The sequence below is a fragment of the Salvia hispanica genome, chromosome 2 (assembly GCF_023119035.1).
Source record: "Salvia hispanica cultivar TCC Black 2014 chromosome 2, UniMelb_Shisp_WGS_1.0, whole genome shotgun sequence".
NCBI lineage: Eukaryota > Viridiplantae > Streptophyta > Magnoliopsida > Lamiales > Lamiaceae > Salvia > Salvia hispanica.
This window is the reverse complement of record NC_062966.1, coordinates 38,034,575-38,053,744: the sequence shown is the minus strand read 5'-3', so window position 1 is coordinate 38,053,744 and position 19,170 is coordinate 38,034,575. Positions and strand designations below refer to the sequence as shown.

Here is a 19,170-nt window from a genome sequence, read left to right as displayed (position 1 = left end):
TATTTATAATCGAATTCATCACCTTTGAATTTGATCACGAATTCACCCATTATAACATTAATTGGTTCTAGGTCAAAATAGTATTTTTATACTTTCTTAATCCAGCTAAACAAAATAAACCAGCTTCCAAATAGTATTAAAGGCTCTATTCTCGTATTAAATTACGACACCTCACAAAAATAAAGCAAGAGTGACCTATAGTATTAGCTTATAGATTAATGTACTAGCTACTCAATTATCATATAATAATAGCAAGTGTAGGTATGGACTTATAAAATTTGTTGAATCGGTAAATTATAAATTAATAATTCGGTTGAGGATTAGTGAGATTTTCCCATTCAAGAAAAAAAGAAATACTAATAATTGTACTTGCAACACAAAATCTAGAGAGCTAACTGCCCCATTTATCTACACTACAACCCTTGTAAAATATTGTAATTATATTTCAAAATCAATTTCTGGATCCATTGATTACTTGCCTCCAACTAATTTAATTATTATACATGTATTTTTTTCTTTGTAAAAGCTAGCTAATTAAAGGTTTGTTAAAGTTGACTAAGTAAGTGGACGATCATGATTTTCACACTGATCAATTTTTATAAATTTAGAGAAAATTTAGTTATTTTTTTATATCCTATATGTATAAATTACAACAACATTTTATGGTTCTATATGATAATGTTGATTAATTATACTATATAATAATAGTATTAATTTTCTATTACTGTGTCTGGACCTCTCAATTTGTCCATAAATGCATATTTTTGTAGACTTGATACTAATTAAATAGGTTCCCATCACTAATATTCTAGTAGAATCACGAAAAACATGAACTCTTCCAATTTGAAGATACGAGAACAGCTCAAATTCGGATGCATTCAAATTTTCATCAGTAATTAACAGCATTTAATTAAATTTGAAACCATATTATAATGTTAGCAATATGGTGCCTCACTGCCTCATCCTATTAAACGTACCACTTTATTATTTAATACATAAATTTGGATAAATTTTCTATGAATACATAGGTTGATCAAATAGATCCACGTTCAACCACTGATAAATCTATAAATTAGGTAGGATAGGGCAAATATAGGAACAAAATTATAAGTGCTGTGTTAAAATATAGGTTTCTATTAATTAGTGTGAGTGAGTAAGTGTGTGAAAATCAAGTTTAATTCACTACTCACAAATATTTTATTTCAAAAGTAGCACAATATTAAGTTGTTTCAAATTTTCTTGTATTTTACCATAGCTAGAATGGAAAAAGAGCTATGATAAAATTCAAATTATTGAAAAATTTCGATCTATCGAATTTTGTTGCCAATCTTTACATTGATTACTCTTTTGATTATGAAATTGTAACAAACAAATGATATTGATTTTCTAAATGACTGTATTACGTTACATTTCGTGTGGGACTAATTGTCATTTCTATAGATTACGGTCCCAAACATTTGAAATGAGATGACCATATCAATTTTGACATTGATTTTGAGAGAAGAAAATAGAAGAAAATGATGTTGAGAATGTTTCCATTATTATTAATGTGTGGAGCCTTCCAATTAAATTCATGGTTAGTAATGAATCTTGGGAATAATGTCACAGATGAGAATACCACCAATTTATATTCGACTAATTTGGTTCACAAAATGGGTCAGGGTTACTTATAAAATTATGAGTGGTGCTATTCGATCATGAGATCACTTGCCATTATTTAAATTTAAATAAAAACATTCCATTTATAAGTAATTTAACAAAATATTCACTTTAACCAACAATTCAATTTCTCTTGTAACTATTAGGATTTTATTTAAATAAATATATATATCTCCATCATGTAAAGAGATTTGAGTATTAAATATTATAAACTCAAATTATTTTTATGTTAATTTTTATACTCATTCATAATATGAATACATGGATTTATTGCTAATTCGATTGCTAGAGATGTAAAATGTGGTATTACAATATTATATTGTGCACACATGAGTATAATCTGCGGATTTGTACACTTAAACTAAGATTTGACGATCACACTTGCACATCTGGTGATCACACTCGTACTTGTGATCATACCCGAACATTCGTTGATTATGCCTACACTTGATGCACATGAAAATATGTCTATAAACGCACTGGTATTTGGATCGGTTCAAATTGGATCCAGATTGATCCGACCCACATGCATAAAATTAAGATGCGCGCATCGCATTTTTTGTCTAAATTAGTACTCCGTATTTGTTCCGATTGTCCCTACTATCAATTTTGTGGTTCGTTTCTCTAATGACGTGGCAGACAATGCTGTTATTATTGTACGAATATACCACCAACCAAGTAGTAATGATAAACTCATAATATATGCTGTCTTCAAATTTGAAAAAAATAAAAATGGCATCAACTAACTTTTACCATTAATACTTCTTGGTTTGCATTACTCGTACATACATTTATTGCATTAATCAATGTGCTGTAAAAGCTAGGCTGGAACAGCTCAAAATTGCAGAACAAAGAGAAGACAACATACAATCACGTAGTACATTATAGATGAAGAACTAAGCAAAATATTCAATGCATTATTTAATTTGTGAATAATGTTGTATATAGTGGTAAGGTCAAATTAGTCATTTCATGATCACAAATTGATGAACATCTTCTAAGTTTTACGGCATCACCAACGGAGTGTTGTTGAATACTTCGTGTAGTGCACAGATCAGCAAAGCATATCATTGTCAGAGCACTTCATATGGTGCTTTACACTTTGAGGAGTGTAAAAGCACTATGCAAAGTGGTTAATCATCGCTCAATTAAACTCCGCCATGTGGTCTAACTTTTGTTGTTTAATGAATTTTTTAACATTTTTATTTATTCATAAATTATTAAATTAAAATATATAAGTAGGAAATGAAAAAAAAAGTAGTGTTGAAATATTTGTTAATGGCTTAATGCTAAAAAGATTATGATTGTGAAATTATAATAGCTTAAAAGTAGTTGTGAGAGCATAAGTGAAGTGTTTCTTAAGACTAAATAACATCAACTATATATTAATTGTGATAATACCTAGATTTAGGTGATGTATAAATTTCAATTTCAAAATTTCTAGTTTTTGAACCATCAGCTTTATGGGAGGCGTACAAGGGACCAAATTTTAGATGGAAATCATAATGTTAATTTATGCAGAGTGACAATCAAATTTCCAGAAATGAATAGAGTCGTCAAAAATATAATTTTCAGTTTATGATTGGGGGTACTAAAAGGGTAGTTGACAAATAGTTATATACATCAAATAATATTGTTCCCTGCCACAATAAATAAGTTCAAATCCCAACTGCCAAAATTGGTGCATTGTGCATAACAATTTTTCATAAAAATAGGTTATTAGATAATTTAGATCCTTCAAAGATTATTAAGTTAAGAGTTTGGATTATTAAGATAATTAAGGGAATGTAATGCTTAAAAAAAAAAAAGAAAAAAAGGCCCATTAAGCTATTCTGGGCTGAGCCCATTGGTGAATTTTTTGCTCAAATCAAGCCCAATTAGCTTGCTACTAATCCTACTTCATCTATATTGCACTGCTTCCGTTCATCAATAAATGTCTCGTTTGATTTTGCACGAATTTTAAGAAATTATTTGAATATATCATGATATAGGATATTTAAAATGAAAATGCAGCAAGAAAAAGGGGAAAAGAGAAACATAGAGATCATGGCCTCAGTGGTTTGAAGCCAATTACTTCCAATTTAAATACAAAATGGATGGTGACCAAGTTCAAATTAATTACAAATTAAATTCAATAATACAAAACTAGTCCCGTTTTTCCGTTTTTGGACGTCCGGGAATAGGAGTCCCGGTTCTACTTACTATATTTGGACAATTTAATTACCCTCCCACTTCTCACTTATTTACATCTCTACCATAAAAAAACACCCCCCACCCTCCAACTCCCTCTCTCTCTCCCCCTCCCTCCCCCTCCACCCCTCTCAAACCCTAATTCACTACCGCCGCCGCCGCCTCCGCCTCCTCCGACAAAAGGCCTTCCAACCGCCGCCTCCTCCTCCTCCTCCCCACTCTCGGGAACCCTAGCCCCTAATCGTCGGCCGCCTCCTCCGACAAAAGGCCTTCCAACCGCCTCCTCCTCCTCCTCCTCCCCACTCTCGGGAACCCTAGCCCCTAATCGTCGGCCGCCTCCGCCGACCTCACTGTCTCCTACCCAAACCCATTCCAGCTGTGGGTGTGGGGGACCTCCAGAATGTGAGTAGTGAAAATCACGAAGAGGGCTCTGCTTCCTTTTAATTTTGCAAAGTTTGTTCTTGAAATTTTGTTCATATGGCCTCTCAGCTCTTTTTGCTCTCTGATTTTCATTCAGTGTTGTTTTGATTCATCCAGATTGAAGTTTTTGTTTTTGAAATTTTGTTCTTGGCGTTTGTTCTTGAAATTTAGCAATTTTGTTCTTGAAATTTTGCAAAGTTTGTTTCAGATTGAAATTTTGTTCTTGAAATTTGTTCTTGAAATTTTGCAATTATGTTCTTGAAATTTTGTTCTCTGTTCTTGAAATTTTGTTCTTGGCATTTAATCCTCCAGATTGATTTGTGTTGAGCAATTACAGTGAATTTCATTTAATTGTGTAGATATGTGAGCAAATTTAGCGTGAATTGTTGCATTCAATTCTCCAAATTTGGATTTAAAATCAGAAATAAAATCAGAACTTGATGTATAAAAGCTAAATTTATAAATTTGTGGGCCCTAAATTCCACTATCACACACTCATTTATTAAGCCAATTACTTCCAATTTAAATACAAAATGGATGGTGACCAAGTTCAAATTAATTACAAATTAAATTCAATAATACAAAACTGAAGGAGACTAAGCCAAATAATCACACTAAGGATTATCACCAAAACAACAAAATATAGAAAAAAAATGGGGCATTTTTTTTTTTTTTTTTGTAAAAAAAAAATAAACCACTCCCCAAAGTAAACTAATAGATGGAGTCCTCAAACAAGAGGAAGTGTCTGTTTGCTTACTGTGTTTTGTTATGTGCAGAGTCAGATGAAGTTACCCCAGAGGAAGCCGGGGAGCTCTTCGACTGACTAGACGCGTTTCGCTCTTGATTTGGAGTGGCAGCCGCTGTGCCCTCCTCGGCTAGCTTCTTCATAAGGTTCATTACAGTAGGGAGAAATTTGGTGGATATTGAGAGAATCCCAGGTAGCTGTAGGTGTGAAAAACAGACATCAGACCTCAAAAATGACTATGTTATAACATATGTGATCATGTCAAGAAACTCATAACTTTGCTCCCAACAAACACATATATAGAGTTTGTTTAGAGTTAAAACTCTTGGTGACTCGCAACACTATCCGAAAAGTATGAGATTGTCTGCCTTGTGCGACCAAAGTAGAACGAATATTAGAAAAAACACGAATCTGAGTTGAAACATTTTAAGGCAATAGAGTCATAGACAGTAGTAGTATTTTGTTAGCTAGAGAAGTGAGTATTCACTTACAAAGCCAAGACGGAAGGCGTTGGAGGCGTCTAATTGCACCCAGAGGGCTTTCACGAGCAGAAATCCCATGAAAATCACTCCCCAAGTACAAAGGATTTCTGTCAAAATAAAGGGTGAAGTGTCAAAATACACCATCAGCAAACACATGAGGAGATGGTGAGTACCTCAAAAGCGTCATAAATTCGTTAAAACCCAAGATAAATAGCGCGAGGATTGCCCATGGAGGCGGTAGCCAGTTGTTGTTTCTCTTGCAGGCCTCCTGATTTTGGAGAAATAAAGCAGCATAAGAAATAGTGATCAAGAAATGAAGCCTAATTTTTCGACGAGCGTTGGTATGTCAAGTTTACCTGAGCAGTGATTGCCTGACCGACTGTATACTCGGTCTCGGATTTAAACTGCCTCCATAGAGATTTGCACTGGACCGGTGTTAGCAAGGTTCGGGTTGTTGGAATCTGGGAAGTGAATAAACAATGAGCAAGAGAGAAACGAAACGAAACGAAAGAATAATGCTTGGACTACCTTATCCCAACTGCTCGAGGCCAGAGGGTCCGCTGTGATACTCTTATTTGCAGAAGCTGCAGCTTTCGGGTCCATAAGAGCAAGGGACAAGATGTTCTCGATGTTATCAGCATCGTCTTCCAGCCGGATGGCAGCCATAATCGATAGCAACTTCAACGACTGAATAAAACAAACATACAACAGAAGTTATTGGAGAACTAATAGTCCAATGACAGATCTAAGTAGACAAAATCATACAGAAGCACGCGCAGTTTTAGTAATTCCTCGAATATCTTCTTTTCCATTCCAGACACGTGGCATCGAATCAGAATCGTGGCTAAATAGCGTCGTGAACCTAGTTTTCAGCCAGAAACAGTTATGAATAAACCAGCAACATATATCGAAAGGCCATACAATGAATACGACGAATACCTATCTTTCATACGGATCAAAACTCTTCCAGCTTCTTCTTTTGCCTTCGCTTCAACGATCCCTCTTGCATGAGTCTCCAACTTCGACACCATTTTATCCTTGGTTGAGTTATCCATTTCAAAACCAGAAAGCGCACCGGAAAATCCAGAAACGGATTTTTCTCTCTCGCGCTGGAGAAGTTTCCTGATTGCCGGCCATGTGTCACTGCTAGCTCCATCTAACAAAGCCTCAACGGGCGCAGACAATGCCTCGTCTAACTTAGCCTGAAGATACGAGAAATTAGTACGAAGGATCACAACATGAATACAGGACAAGATCTAATAAGACTATTTCTCACCTCATACGTGCTTGTAAGCTCCGACAACTTGGCTGTCTGAACTGATTCAGTATGCGCGTCAATGTCACGGCTAAGTTTCTCTCTCACTTTAGAAGCGTCCCAGTTTGCTTGCTCAATATGAACGCCTGCAAAGCAGCGATAAATCACACGATAAACCAATTCTCATGATCATCAAAAAACAAGGTTGCTGCAAACTTGTAGCACATTAAGGACATTGCGAAAAACACGTTGGATAACCATACCTTCAGCCTCTTCATCAAACCGAGACATACAGAGCTTAGTACAGTCGCGTGCAGCTGCAGAGAATCCTTTTCCCTCGTTTAAGGCATTGTTAAATGCTTCTTTGAACTTATCCAAGGTTCCTGCGCGTATATGTCCCAACATGGATTGGTACGCAGGTTGGACAAGCTAATGAAAACAAAGGAAAACTGTAAGTAAAAACAGCAAATGAAACAAAGCATTAACAGACAAGATAAATGCAACAATTCAGCCGGGAAAAATACTCATGTGCACAAAGAAGCATGATTCTGACATCAATGTATGATACAAGACTAAGAAACATGCCAGTAAAAGCTTATCTTCCAATTGCTTCCGCTTTGCAGTTCTCACTCCTTCGTCGAAAAATGTGGCTTCATAATCATACCTAACATGGGAAAGTAAATAACATGACAAAGTTGTTTAAACATGACAAAGAGCCATAATTAAATCTGATTGACTTACTCTTTTATACAAACATCAATAATTGATGTAAGCTTCTTCCCGAACCCTCGTACTAGTTCAGTCTTTACTGTCTCTTCTAATTCACGCCATTCCTGGAAATATGAAAAGCAACTTAACAATTCATAAGTTTATCAGAAACAGAAAAGAACAGCTCTAATAATACTTGTCATAAGATTAATACCGCATTTTCACTGAAAGCTGTGTACTTTTCATTAGCGATCTCATCACAACGGACAGTAGCAACCATGACCTATAAGCGAACAAGCAAGCCTTCAAAATGTTTAGACGTCCAACGAAGTTTGTTCTAGTCCTAAAAATATGTACGCGTCGCTACCTTGTGCGCAGGCAGGTCAAGGTCCTTGTTCTCCTTTATGACCTTCCATATTTCTTGTGCACTGAATGAAAAGCCTGAAGCTGGAACTACACCACGCCTATCACCGGCAAGCCCACCGGGTGCTATTGATTGGTGAAATCGCTTTCTTAGATCTGCCACCTATAATTAAAGAGAAAATGTTAACCAAATTTCAGGAGAGGTTTATTTGCAGCTTGCTCACGGCCAATGTCATGACACCACCTGAATATTGTAATATATCAATAATCCTAAAAACACTATAGTCATTAACATGGAACAAAAGCTAGTCCACATTTAATGCAGTTCAAAAAACTTACATGTTTATCAGAACTATATCCGATACAGCAAGGGCAAAAAGAGAACTTTGTTTCTCAAATGCAGTATCATCCTGGAGAAGAGCAAAATAACAACTGATTGGTTCCGAGGGAAAGAAAAACGAAAACATATTGCATGCTCACAAAAGGCCACAAGAATGTTAACAGTCACTTGGTAGAAATTGGTTAGACCTCTCCTCGTTCTCTTCCATCAGTACCCTCTAAATCCATGACAACAGTACAAGGTTCCATGCCGACGCACCTAGCCATCCATATACCTTTTGTGGTTTGGGACCTGATAGAGTTGAAAAGTATCGAAATCTGAAACAAATAACGAAACAAACTACAATAGCAGAGTCAAAAAAATGCGTGCCTTCCCTTGAAAGCATCCATTTCTCTGAAATTAGTATTGAAGAGATGATTCATCAATGTACTCTTCCCTGTCAAAAAAGGAAACGTATTTCACGCAACCCGGGATGATAGTTGGCAAATGGCAATCACTAAGTATCAAAAACTATACCGCTGCTCTGAGGGCCCATGATGGCTACTACTGCATAAGAAAGCCCGCATTCTGCTAGTTTCACTTCTTTCATGAATATGTCGACCCCCTCAACGTTGAAGTTACCATCACCGTCTATGAGGTGAGTCGAGCAACACTCTTTATCTGGATAATCAACCGTTGTTATGAAGAATCACTTACTTCCAAGATAGTGATTTCATTTAACACAAACCCGCTAACAATACTTCAACATGGCATTGCACTATAATCTCAAATTCTCAACATGCAAACACAAATGTGTGCATAGTGCAATCATATGCATGTGATAATGAATTCGCGACGAGAAGCCTCGTACAAGATCATTTTTTATCTGCATTTTGTACGCGAACTCATGCATACGATGCAACAGGGAAGCTATCGAAGTACTACTCGCTCTCAACGAGGTTGTAGCTAATTCGATACCTCCAATTCTTCTCGGAAAAAAAATTATGTCTACATTTTATATGATTCAAAAAATCTAATGTTTCATGCAAAAAAAAAATTAAACATAAATCAAAAGAAATACTCCATGGTCCAGCTATACCAGCATCGTATAAAAATTAAATAACCAAAACAAAGCAAATAAATGCATTGATAATATCGCCATCCAATACCAAAAAATTCTTTGATATTTATTTTAGCAGATTATTTGATCAATGCATTTGTATAATAAAAACAACAAAATATAATGTTGTAGGCGTACCCATGGACGGAATAAAATGGAGAAATTCAATGCGACGGCGGAGAGCTGCCGGAGATTGGGAGATCGGAGAATTGTGCGAACAAAGGGAGGATCCTAAATAGGCGTACGTGATTTTGTGTGTTTGTAAAATGTGAAAAATTGAAGATGAGAGAAAAATATTTTTTATAGCTAAAAATAGAGTGGTTGTATTGAATTCTCTTTATAACTAATTACCAAACTTTTTCGAACCAAAAAATACCAACTTTTCCCTCAAACTAATTAAATACCGAACTTTAATGGATATTTTCTTCTTCCTTGAGCGTGTGTTGATCTAGTGTTAGAGTTGTTTGGTTCGTATTTCCTATGATTTTAGGTTCGTATCTCTTATGATGTGATCTTTAAAATTTCTTTATGTTTATTTATTTATAAATGAAAAGGTGAGAATGGGCCTGAAAAAGTTAAGAATGGGAGACGGGTATTCCCGATATCCCAATATCCCGATCGGGTTTTGGGTACCCGACGGGTTATCGGGTTACGGGTTTGGGTAGTTAATGTTAGGATTCTTCGGGTTTAGGGTACCCGAAACCCGTATTAGGGTACCCGACTAATACCCGATTAAACCCGATTAATTATGTATTTGTGATAAATATTTTGGGTTATAAAGTTCTTAGTTTACTATTTGGATTATGTTTGGTTGCTTTGACATTTTATTGTTCTATTATCTCGACTTTAATACTTCTTTACATTCGTGTTCGGTTCATGTTGCATTATTTATGTTCTTACTTGTTATCTTTTGAAAATATATAGTTAATTAGTTATGTTTTCTCCATTTTATTTACATGTTCATTTAATGTCTTAAGAAATTATTTTAATCTCTTTTATGTTTCAATTTATACCAAAAAAAATTTTATTTTAAAATTAAGTAGTGTCTATTTGTCTAATGTCTATTTTATATAATATAGAATTATAATCAATAAATAGTATAAGTATTGTGTTATTTTTAATAATTTCTATTCTCATCACAATTTAATTTATATAAAAGAATAAATTTTAAATATAATAATTTCGGGTTTATGGGTACCCGATTAGTTGGGTTCGGGTACCCGCATCGGATATTAGGGTACCCGAATTCACATACGGGTCGGGTATTGGGTATGACATTTTTGAGATTTCGGGTTCGGGTACCCGAATTTTCGGGTTTGGGTACCCGCGGGTACCCGAATTTACACCCCTAGTGATGAAAAAGGTTACCATTAACAGATACGAACTATTTGTATATGACGGACGAAAAAAGAAATATGGTCTATTTCTATGGGACGAATGGAGTAAAAAGAAAAAAGTGGAAAACGATCATATGAACTAGAAATAAGGGAAAATACTAGTATCAATTTTATTGCTTTGTAAAAATTAATTTAAACGACCGAAATAAAACTTACTTAATCGTTCAACTAATGAACTGTACGGTCCGTTCTAATTGGCTAAGTCAGGCACGGGCTTTGCAAGTGTGCGAGGCGAGTGGCCCACTAGCTCTCGTGCCCCAGTGATACATCCGGACCCTCTACCCCCGACAATGCAGCTCACGATCGTCTCGTCCCTTCATGACGGGCCCGCGTTGCTAATGCCCTTATCAGCAGATGTATGGTAATTATCTCTAATTACTTAAATTGAAAACACACACAACATGAACCAAACATGTTTCTTTTCCTATATAAAGTATAAAATCATTTTTCTTTCAACACAAGCTGTTCATTAATTACATTATCAGATAGCATATCACCAAATATTGACCAATAAATATCCGTTTAATTGCGACATTTCACCAATACCCCAATCAAGTCACATCTCATTAACAAAAAAGTCGTGTGCAACAAATGCGACTTTATAAATAGTAGCGACTATAAAACCTCTATTTGATCCACCGTTCATTTCGTTTTACTTGAATTTCTCTCTCTTCGCAGAAGGATCCGAATCGAGAGAGATGGGTCGCCGAAGCCCGGATCGGGTCGCCGCCATTGTTTCCTGCTTGCTCGTCTTGTTCTCGTCGGCGCATTCCTTCTACCTCCCCGGCGTTGCGCCTCGTGATTTTGCAAGAGTAACGATTCTTCCATCTCTCAATTTTGAGCTCTAGATCGAGGTTTAGCTGGATAAACCTCGGCGATTAGATCTGTCGGTGGCGTGTTGGCTTTATGTGAACTTTGTTCCTCTATTCTTCCGTTGATCGGTGGAGATCTAGGGTTTATGCTTATCTGATCGGTTATTGGATGATTTTGGGGCGATCCGGGGTTTTTGGGGGCGTATTGAGTGTGAAAAGTGGTTTTTACTGCTTTATGTGTTTGGATAGGTGGCATTGGTGTGTATGATTAAAAAAATTGTTTTAATTGTTTATGATGCTTCATGTGAGTGTTTGACTTCAGTGATTGGGGCTGCATGTGTTGCTTTTGTTCTGCTGTATTTCTAGGTTTGACTGCTAATGTTTGATTCAAATGGATTCCATTTATATTTCTCGTGATGGTTTTATGTTGATTTCTAGTCGCTATCTTGTAAGAAGAGGTCAAAGTGGATCTAGAATTGGTAACTGTGCTGCATAAAGCCCATAATAGTGAAGCGTTTTTTGGTAGTATGTATGGCTAAGGATTTTATACGGAAATGCGAATTAGTTGATAACACTTATGTATAAATTTCTGAGCTCGATCTGGTTCTCCATGTGCCAGTCGTGGATAAAGTTTTATTTTTCCTCCTTCAAGATGGCCAGTGTTGATCTAATGCAGAAGCATAACCCTTTTGTTAGATGCACATAATTTACTACCTGATTCCTCTTCTTGCTTTGCCAAATGTTAGATTTCATCAGTTGCTTTCTTTTTTTAAAAAATGAGTGCAAGTATTATGCCTTCTCCAAGTGTAACACTTTTCCTTCCCATTCATAACAGGGGGATGAACTTCCTGTGAAAGTGAACAAGCTGTCATCTACTAAGACACAACTTCCATATGACTATTATTTCTTGAAATACTGCAAGCCAACTAAGATTCAGAATGTTGCTGAAAACCTTGGTGAGGTGCTTCGAGGCGACCGTATAGAAAATTCAATTTATACTGTAAGCATTCACGACTGGATAAAAACTCTGTACACTGTTTACTCTGTTTATTATCCCTCAGTTCCTAATATGAACTGTTATGATTTGCAATATTAGTTTAACATGAGGGAAGAAAAATCTTGTACGGTGGCTTGCAAAAGTCATCTTGATGCTCAAGCTGCAAAAGATTTCAAGGAAAAAATAGATGACGAGTACAGAGTCAATATGTAAGTGTAAACCAAGCACATCTGAGTTCTTTCTTGCTGCTGTCCTTTTTTTGCTTTGTCTTTTTTTGGCATTATCCATCCTCTTCCTCTACCGTAGGATGATAGCTGGTGATGATTTCTTTATTCATTCTTCATGATAACATCCGAAACTGAAACCTAATGCAGGATTCTGGATAATCTTCCAGTAGCTGTACTTAGGCAAAGGAGAGATGGAATTCCATCTACAACTTATGAGCATGGTTATCGTGTAGGATTCAAGGGAAACTATGCTGGGGTTAGTTTGTCTCTTTTTTTATGTTAAAGTCTGATTTAAATGTATATTGCATACACATCTAATTGCTTTAATGCATGTAAATATTTTCCAGAGCAAAGAGGAGAAATATTTTATTCATAACCACTTAAGCTTCAGAGTTAAGTATCATAAAGATCCTGAGACTGATACTGCTCGAATTGTTGGATTTGAAGTATCCCCTGGAAGGTGTGTTACTTTTTTTTTATAACTGCAGTAGCTCAGATTACTTTGCATAGTTGCATGTACAGAATACTCTTGAAGTTGTATTTGGAGTTTCTATGAGAAAAAAAATATGATATTGGAATGATTTTTCCACATCCATATATAGAATACCTAGGGCTTCCATTTTGGTCTCTACAGTTAATTTCTTCTTGAAGTTTTTTTTTTTTTTTGAATTTTCATTCCTTTTTTCCAATATTGTTTCTGCAGCATTAACCATGAGTTCAAGGAGTGGGATGAAAAGAACCCTAACGTGCCAACGTGCAACCAAAACACCAAAAATATGGTTCAGGGTAGTACTGTACCACAGGAAGTGGATAAAGACAAAGACATCGTATTTACTTACGACGTTACTTTCAAGGTAAGCTCCTGTAACCCTAAGAATTCAAGTACCCTACTAATATCTTTTGTTGGTCCTCCAACAACAATAACACGAGATTGTTGCAGGAGAGTGATATCAAGTGGGCATCCAGGTGGGATACTTACCTTCTCATGAACGATGATCAGATTCACTGGTTTTCAATCATTAACTCCTTGATGATTGTCCTCTTCCTTTCTGGAATGGTTGCCATGATAATGATGAGAACTCTGTACAAGGATATTGCCAACTATAATCAATTGGAAACCCAAGATGAAGCTCAAGAAGAAACTGGGTGGAAGCTGGTTCATGGAGATGTTTTTAGAGCACCATCAAACTATGGATTGCTGTGTGTTTACGTTGGTACCGGCATTCAGATCTTTGCAATGACACTCGTCACAATGATTTTCGCATTGCTTGGTTTCCTATCTCCTTCCAACCGTGGTGGGCTGATGACAGCTATGGTTCTCTTGTGGGTTTTTATGGGGTTGTTCGGTGGATACTCGTCTGCCCGTCTTTACAAAATGTTCAAGGGCACTGAGTGGAAGAGGAACACCTTAAAAACAGCCTTCATGTTCCCCGGTATACTCTTTGCAGTCTTCTTTGTGTTGAATGCACTCATTTGGGGTGAAAAGTCATCTGGTGCCGTACCTTTTGGAACAATGTTTGCGCTTGTATGTCTGTGGTTTGGAATATCAGTACCATTGGTATTTGTTGGTAGTTATTTGGGATTTAAAAAGCCTGCCGTTGAAGATCCTGTGAAGACAAATAAAATCCCGAGGCAGGTACCCGAACAGGCCTGGTACATGAAACCAATATTCTCTGTGCTCATCGGAGGCATTCTTCCATTCGGTGCAGTTTTCATCGAGTTATTCTTCATCTTGACTTCCATCTGGCTGAACCAGTTCTACTACATCTTCGGCTTCCTCTTCATCGTTTTCGTGATCTTGATAGTCACATCCGCAGAGATCACAATCGTCCTCTGCTATTTCCAGCTCTGCAGCGAAGACTATAACTGGTGGTGGAGAGCTTATCTGACAGCTGGCTCCTCCGCTCTGTACCTCTTCCTGTACTCAGCTTTCTACTTCTTCACCAAGCTGGAAATCACCAAGCTCGTTTCGGGTATTCTGTATTTCGGGTACATGCTCATCGCATCATATGCTTTCTTTGCCCTGACCGGAACTATCGGGTTCTATGCTTGCTTCTGGTTTGTCCGGAAGATATACTCCTCCGTGAAGATCGATTAAGCACAACATAGGAGCGAGAGATTCTGACAATTTCACGGATGTTAAGAAGTCTTTGGGATGGAAGACAAGTGATATCATATCAGGTACCTCCGATTTGCAGGATGAGCTTTAAACTGTGTAAATGTTTACTGCTGCAAAATCTCAATTTTCTGCTGCCTATGTAGGGCTTGTCTTGTATTCTTAGTTTTTTCGTGTTTGTCGACGGCGACGTCACTTTTCTGGAGTCTTTAAGATTTTGAAGAACTTTGATAGTAGACAGATCCTAGACATGCTGGAAGAACCAATTATACGAATTGTAGTTTATAATATATCATATGCTCTTCTTAGTTATTCTTCTATTTTGATAATTTTCTCTTGATTGATGAACATTTCCCTCTTTCTTGTGGCTTCACCCATTTTTCCTTAGGCTCTCCAATCATTTATACATAAATTAACATTTCGTGTAGCTATAAGTCCCAATTTATGTATTATAATTTGAGTACATTTCTAATTTACTTTCGTTTGACTATAAATAAATCTTAGATATAATTCAAACTGAATCCACTTTTAGCCATTTTGTTTTTTGTTCATACAAAGTAATCATATTTTTTCATTTTGGTTTGTTTACTACAAAATGAATCCCTATCTGTACATGTAAACTTTCTCTTATTTTGTGTATTTTAACCATGTTTTTTGTTCTCATATTTTATTAATTGTGCATTAAAATTCGTGTCGTCCAACATCACTATTTTTCGTGGACTAGTGGGGTAAATAAGAGTAAGAGTATAAGTCAATTTTGATTCTAAATATATGACCAAAATACGAATTTGGTGTAAAACATTCACTTTTTGAAAAACCGTTCCATAACAAATGAAATTCGTCGGAGTGGTATTTTTTTTACGGTTCCGTCAATAAGGACTACTTCGTCGACATTTTCATTTATTATGGATCTGTTTTTCAAACAGTAAATGTTTTGGACCAAAATCGTATTTTGATCATATGTTTGAGACCAAAATTGACCATTACTCTAAGAATAAATAGATTGACAATACATGGACAGAGAGAAGACTAGTTCATATCAAACTGTGGTTGGTATAAATGACAAAAAAGTTATGCAAAAACTTGATTTACAGAAAATCTGTTTGCACTATGCTGGATGGATTACACTCCACTAACACAAAAACTGGTAATTGAGGAACAAAAAGTTGAAACACCTCAAGATTCTGTAATGAAATGAATCCAAGAGAGCATAGTCAGCATCAGATTTTCCTGCAGCAGTGAGTGATTTTTGGATTTTGGATGTACATGTTATTACTGAATCACCTAAAATCAGTTTCAGCTAAACTTCGTCTCTCACCCCGAGCACGTTCTCAGCTTCCCGTTTCTCTGCCTGCAGCACACAACAAACACCATCACAATGACACCTCTCTCTATGAAAATATACGAGAAAAGAGTTCAAAACGTACCAAAATGCGTCCTTCTTCTCTTGTGCTAGTAGTTCCTCAAATGATATATCGCAGAAGCTGGCGTCTTGGCTCTCTTCAGGGCTGCTGGACTTTGCTTTCGTCTCCATACACGCGCTGATTTCTAGCATCTTTCAAGATGAGGAGATATCAGAAAAATCGCACCCCCAATCCAGTGGCCGGATAGTATAAAGTAACACGTACCTTCTTGTATGCGGGAGAGACCTTAAGCTGCTGTTGAAGCCAGTTATAGACGAAAGCGTCCTCTTCTAGTCTCTTCTGCTCTAGTTCCAGCTTGTATATCTATACATGACAAAGGATATCGGGATTCAGTAGATGGCGTGGACGAAAATATGACTTAGACTCGAGAGTGATTTTCCTGCACCTGTTGCCGGAGGCGGTCAAAGGAGGATCTGTCGGCCTTAAACAGAAGGGCCTTGGTGATTGTGAATCTCCTCTTGATGACTTCGGATCTGATGTTTACGAACATACGGTTAAGAAACTTAATTTAACTCGTAATTTAAAGGTATACGACAAACGTACTTGCTTTGCAGCTCGTTTCTCGCTTCAACCAGGCAATTGACGAATTGTCCAACCTGCAACATAAAAAAGTAACACAGAATACTCAAGTTTCAGTTTCTAATTTTGGATAAACTTCAAATGTGCCAAGTGCTAGAAATTTTTTGCAGCATCAAATAGATTCATAAAATCAGACATAAATCAAGAAACCAACTACCTAAATCAACTATCAACAAATTATATGTATCTATATATAGTCTCAATTCTCAAATCCAAACCTATCTAAAGATGCACACAGCCTCAACAATCCTAGTTCAAGTACAGTATACATTCAGTCAAACTAACATTCTCTTCAAATACTAATGGCATTTCTCAATAGCTAAAGCATTGAACAAAAGATTGAGTCTTTAACCACATTCACAAATCACAATCAACCAACTTATAATTAAAAAACAAAATTGGGTAAAAATTGAAAAAAAAAAACCTGATCAAGAGTCAATCCATTTGATCCATGAGACTTGACAAGCTGATCATACTGCTGCTTGATCTTCCTCTGCGTAGCACTACAACTCTTTGTGAAAGGATACAAACACACCAACTCCTCCTTCCCTTTCCTCCTCCTCCTCCTCACTCGGCCCGGCCTTCTTCTTCCTGGCCCGCTTCTTCCTCCTCTTCTTATCCTCCCGGCCCGGCCCGCTCTCCTCACCAGCATCCTCCCCTCCACCCAAAAGGGCCTCCCATTCCGGCGGCAAGATCTCGAGAAGAAGGGACCGGGCCGAACTCCCCGGGCCGGGCTCCCGGCCCGTTTCCTGATTCGGCCTCTCGGCGGCGTTTTCGGGTAAAGATTGGATTTTTACTGAGCCCTCTTCCCCCTTTCCGCCATTGTGATTCTTGAAGATTGTGTAGAGGGTGAAGAGGAGGATGGAGAGGGTGAGGAGGAGGAAGAAGGAGAGGCAGGAGGACATTGTAACGCGAAAGATTGAAGCTTGCTGCGGCGAATTGAGAGTGGTGATTGGGAGAAGAAGAAGAAGTGGGGTGGCCGCCATGGTTAAAGAGAAAGAGAGAAAGTGGTGAGTTTTCTCTTCTCACTGTGTGTTCGTGTGTTTTTTTGCAAAGATAATATTTTTATAATAAAAAGTGGATTTGGGATTTTGCAATTTGAATCAGGTGAACTGAAACCGCTTCTTCTGAATCAGTTTTTCTTTTTTGTTTGTATTTACCAAGTTTTTGCTTTTTCTAACTCTTCCAAGTAATCTTTTTTGTTTTGTTCTAGGTTTAGAAATGAGATTAAATTGTTGAAAAAGTTATAAATTTTGAATATATTTCGATCGATTTGATTTCGCTTCATTAAGAATTAACTGAAAAAGTTATGAAGTTTTGGTTTGTCAGCAATTAATTATCTCGAGATTTTTTTGGTAAAATTAAATCTGATATGATACTCGTAAAACTATACGTGGACGTCACCGCTGATGAGTATCTATCTCGAAAGAAACATCATCGTTTGATTGAAAACATCAACATTATACTAGAATTCATGATTTTTTAGGGTAATTTTCCTTTATTTTTGATTTGTGAAGATTATTTGAATTCTTAGAGAAGGAAGCTCTAGGTTAGGTTTTCAATTCTTGAAAATGGGAGCTCAAGGTTTTATTCTTATTGACCTAAGGTTTTAGGTTTTGTCATTTGTGGAAAAAAATGAGATTCCTTTCTTCCAGAATGATTTGAATATATGAGGAAATCTTGGAAATTGGGCATCCTTACATTACTAAATTAAGCTTGAAAACTATTTATATTTTCATTTATTGTGCTTTGGATTGTGTGCTTGAGGAGTAAGTGTTTTGGCCTTATAGCAATTACATTACTAAATGTATATTATTTGCATTTAAGAAGCTTACATATTGTTGCAAATCATTGCAATTTGTGTCCAAATTAAGGATTTTACAAACGTTATTCTATGCTTGAGGCTTATGTCACCATTTGTTATGGATTTTTGGTTGGCGACAAAAGAGGGTTAATTTAAAAAGAAAAAAAGTTAATTGCGCCAATATATTGTGTGGTTGATTTATTATTGGTGGTCTGATTAATCAGCCTAATTCTAATATTTGGGAAAAAATAAAAAATAAAATTCCATACATCCTTTTATATGTGGAATGCGGTTTTTTATTGAGTACCTAATTGTTGTATTTGGAAAATGGTAGTATTACCTAAATGGCTAAATCCCAATATTTTTGCTAATTTGTAGGCTGCCTACTAAATTTGTTTGATCTAAATTAAAAGGTGTATTAACATTATTATAGTCTATAGATATTGTATGTTGGTATTCTTTCATTTCTTTGCCCATCATATTACAGTCTTGGAAATATATTGCCTAATGAATTAAAGAATTTGGTAAATATCAATCCAAAAGATAGTATTTG

The 19,170-nt window shown here is 36.4% G+C and overlaps 3 protein-coding genes across 3 annotated transcripts in view; 1 reads left to right on the top strand and 2 right to left on the bottom strand.

The window, feature by feature from the left end:
• Positions 1 to 4,993: 4,993 nt before the first annotated feature.
• On the bottom strand, positions 4,994 to 8,800 carry LOC125204431 (protein ROOT HAIR DEFECTIVE 3-like). Its single transcript, XM_048103096.1, is given in 19 exon segments — positions 4,994 to 5,211; positions 5,506 to 5,586; positions 5,588 to 5,603; positions 5,670 to 5,764; positions 5,853 to 5,957; positions 6,025 to 6,183; positions 6,262 to 6,358; positions 6,436 to 6,698; positions 6,773 to 6,897; positions 7,015 to 7,180; positions 7,337 to 7,415; positions 7,493 to 7,584; positions 7,674 to 7,742; positions 7,827 to 7,978; positions 8,011 to 8,066; positions 8,162 to 8,232; positions 8,351 to 8,453; positions 8,532 to 8,598; positions 8,679 to 8,800. Coding segments are annotated over 19 exon segments (2,058 nt in total). The 5' UTR covers positions 8,752 to 8,800; the 3' UTR covers positions 4,994 to 5,022.
• A 2,509-nt stretch (positions 8,801 to 11,309) lies between these two features.
• Positions 11,310 to 19,170, top strand: part of LOC125204427 (transmembrane 9 superfamily member 7-like) — an 8,703-nt gene continuing 842 nt past the window's right edge. The window contains exons 1-7 of the mRNA XM_048103092.1: positions 11,310 to 11,470; positions 12,306 to 12,470; positions 12,567 to 12,676; positions 12,842 to 12,950; positions 13,042 to 13,154; positions 13,398 to 13,548; positions 13,635 to 14,382. Coding sequence (XP_047959049.1) covers positions 11,357 to 11,470; positions 12,306 to 12,470; positions 12,567 to 12,676; positions 12,842 to 12,950; positions 13,042 to 13,154; positions 13,398 to 13,548; positions 13,635 to 14,382 — 1,510 coding nt within the window. The 5' untranslated portion in view covers positions 11,310 to 11,356. The remainder of the gene's footprint in view (positions 11,471 to 12,305; positions 12,471 to 12,566; positions 12,677 to 12,841; positions 12,951 to 13,041; positions 13,155 to 13,397; positions 13,549 to 13,634; positions 14,383 to 19,170) is intronic.
• On the bottom strand, positions 15,825 to 17,837 carry LOC125204435. The gene is made up of 6 exons (XM_048103099.1): positions 17,238 to 17,837; positions 16,778 to 16,830; positions 16,620 to 16,707; positions 16,439 to 16,537; positions 16,238 to 16,365; positions 15,825 to 16,161 (listed from the first exon to the last, which is right to left on the bottom strand). The coding sequence occupies exons 1-6, from the start codon at positions 17,463 to 17,465 to the stop codon at positions 16,125 to 16,127; spliced, it is 633 nt and encodes a 210-aa protein (XP_047959056.1). The 5' UTR covers positions 17,466 to 17,837; the 3' UTR covers positions 15,825 to 16,124.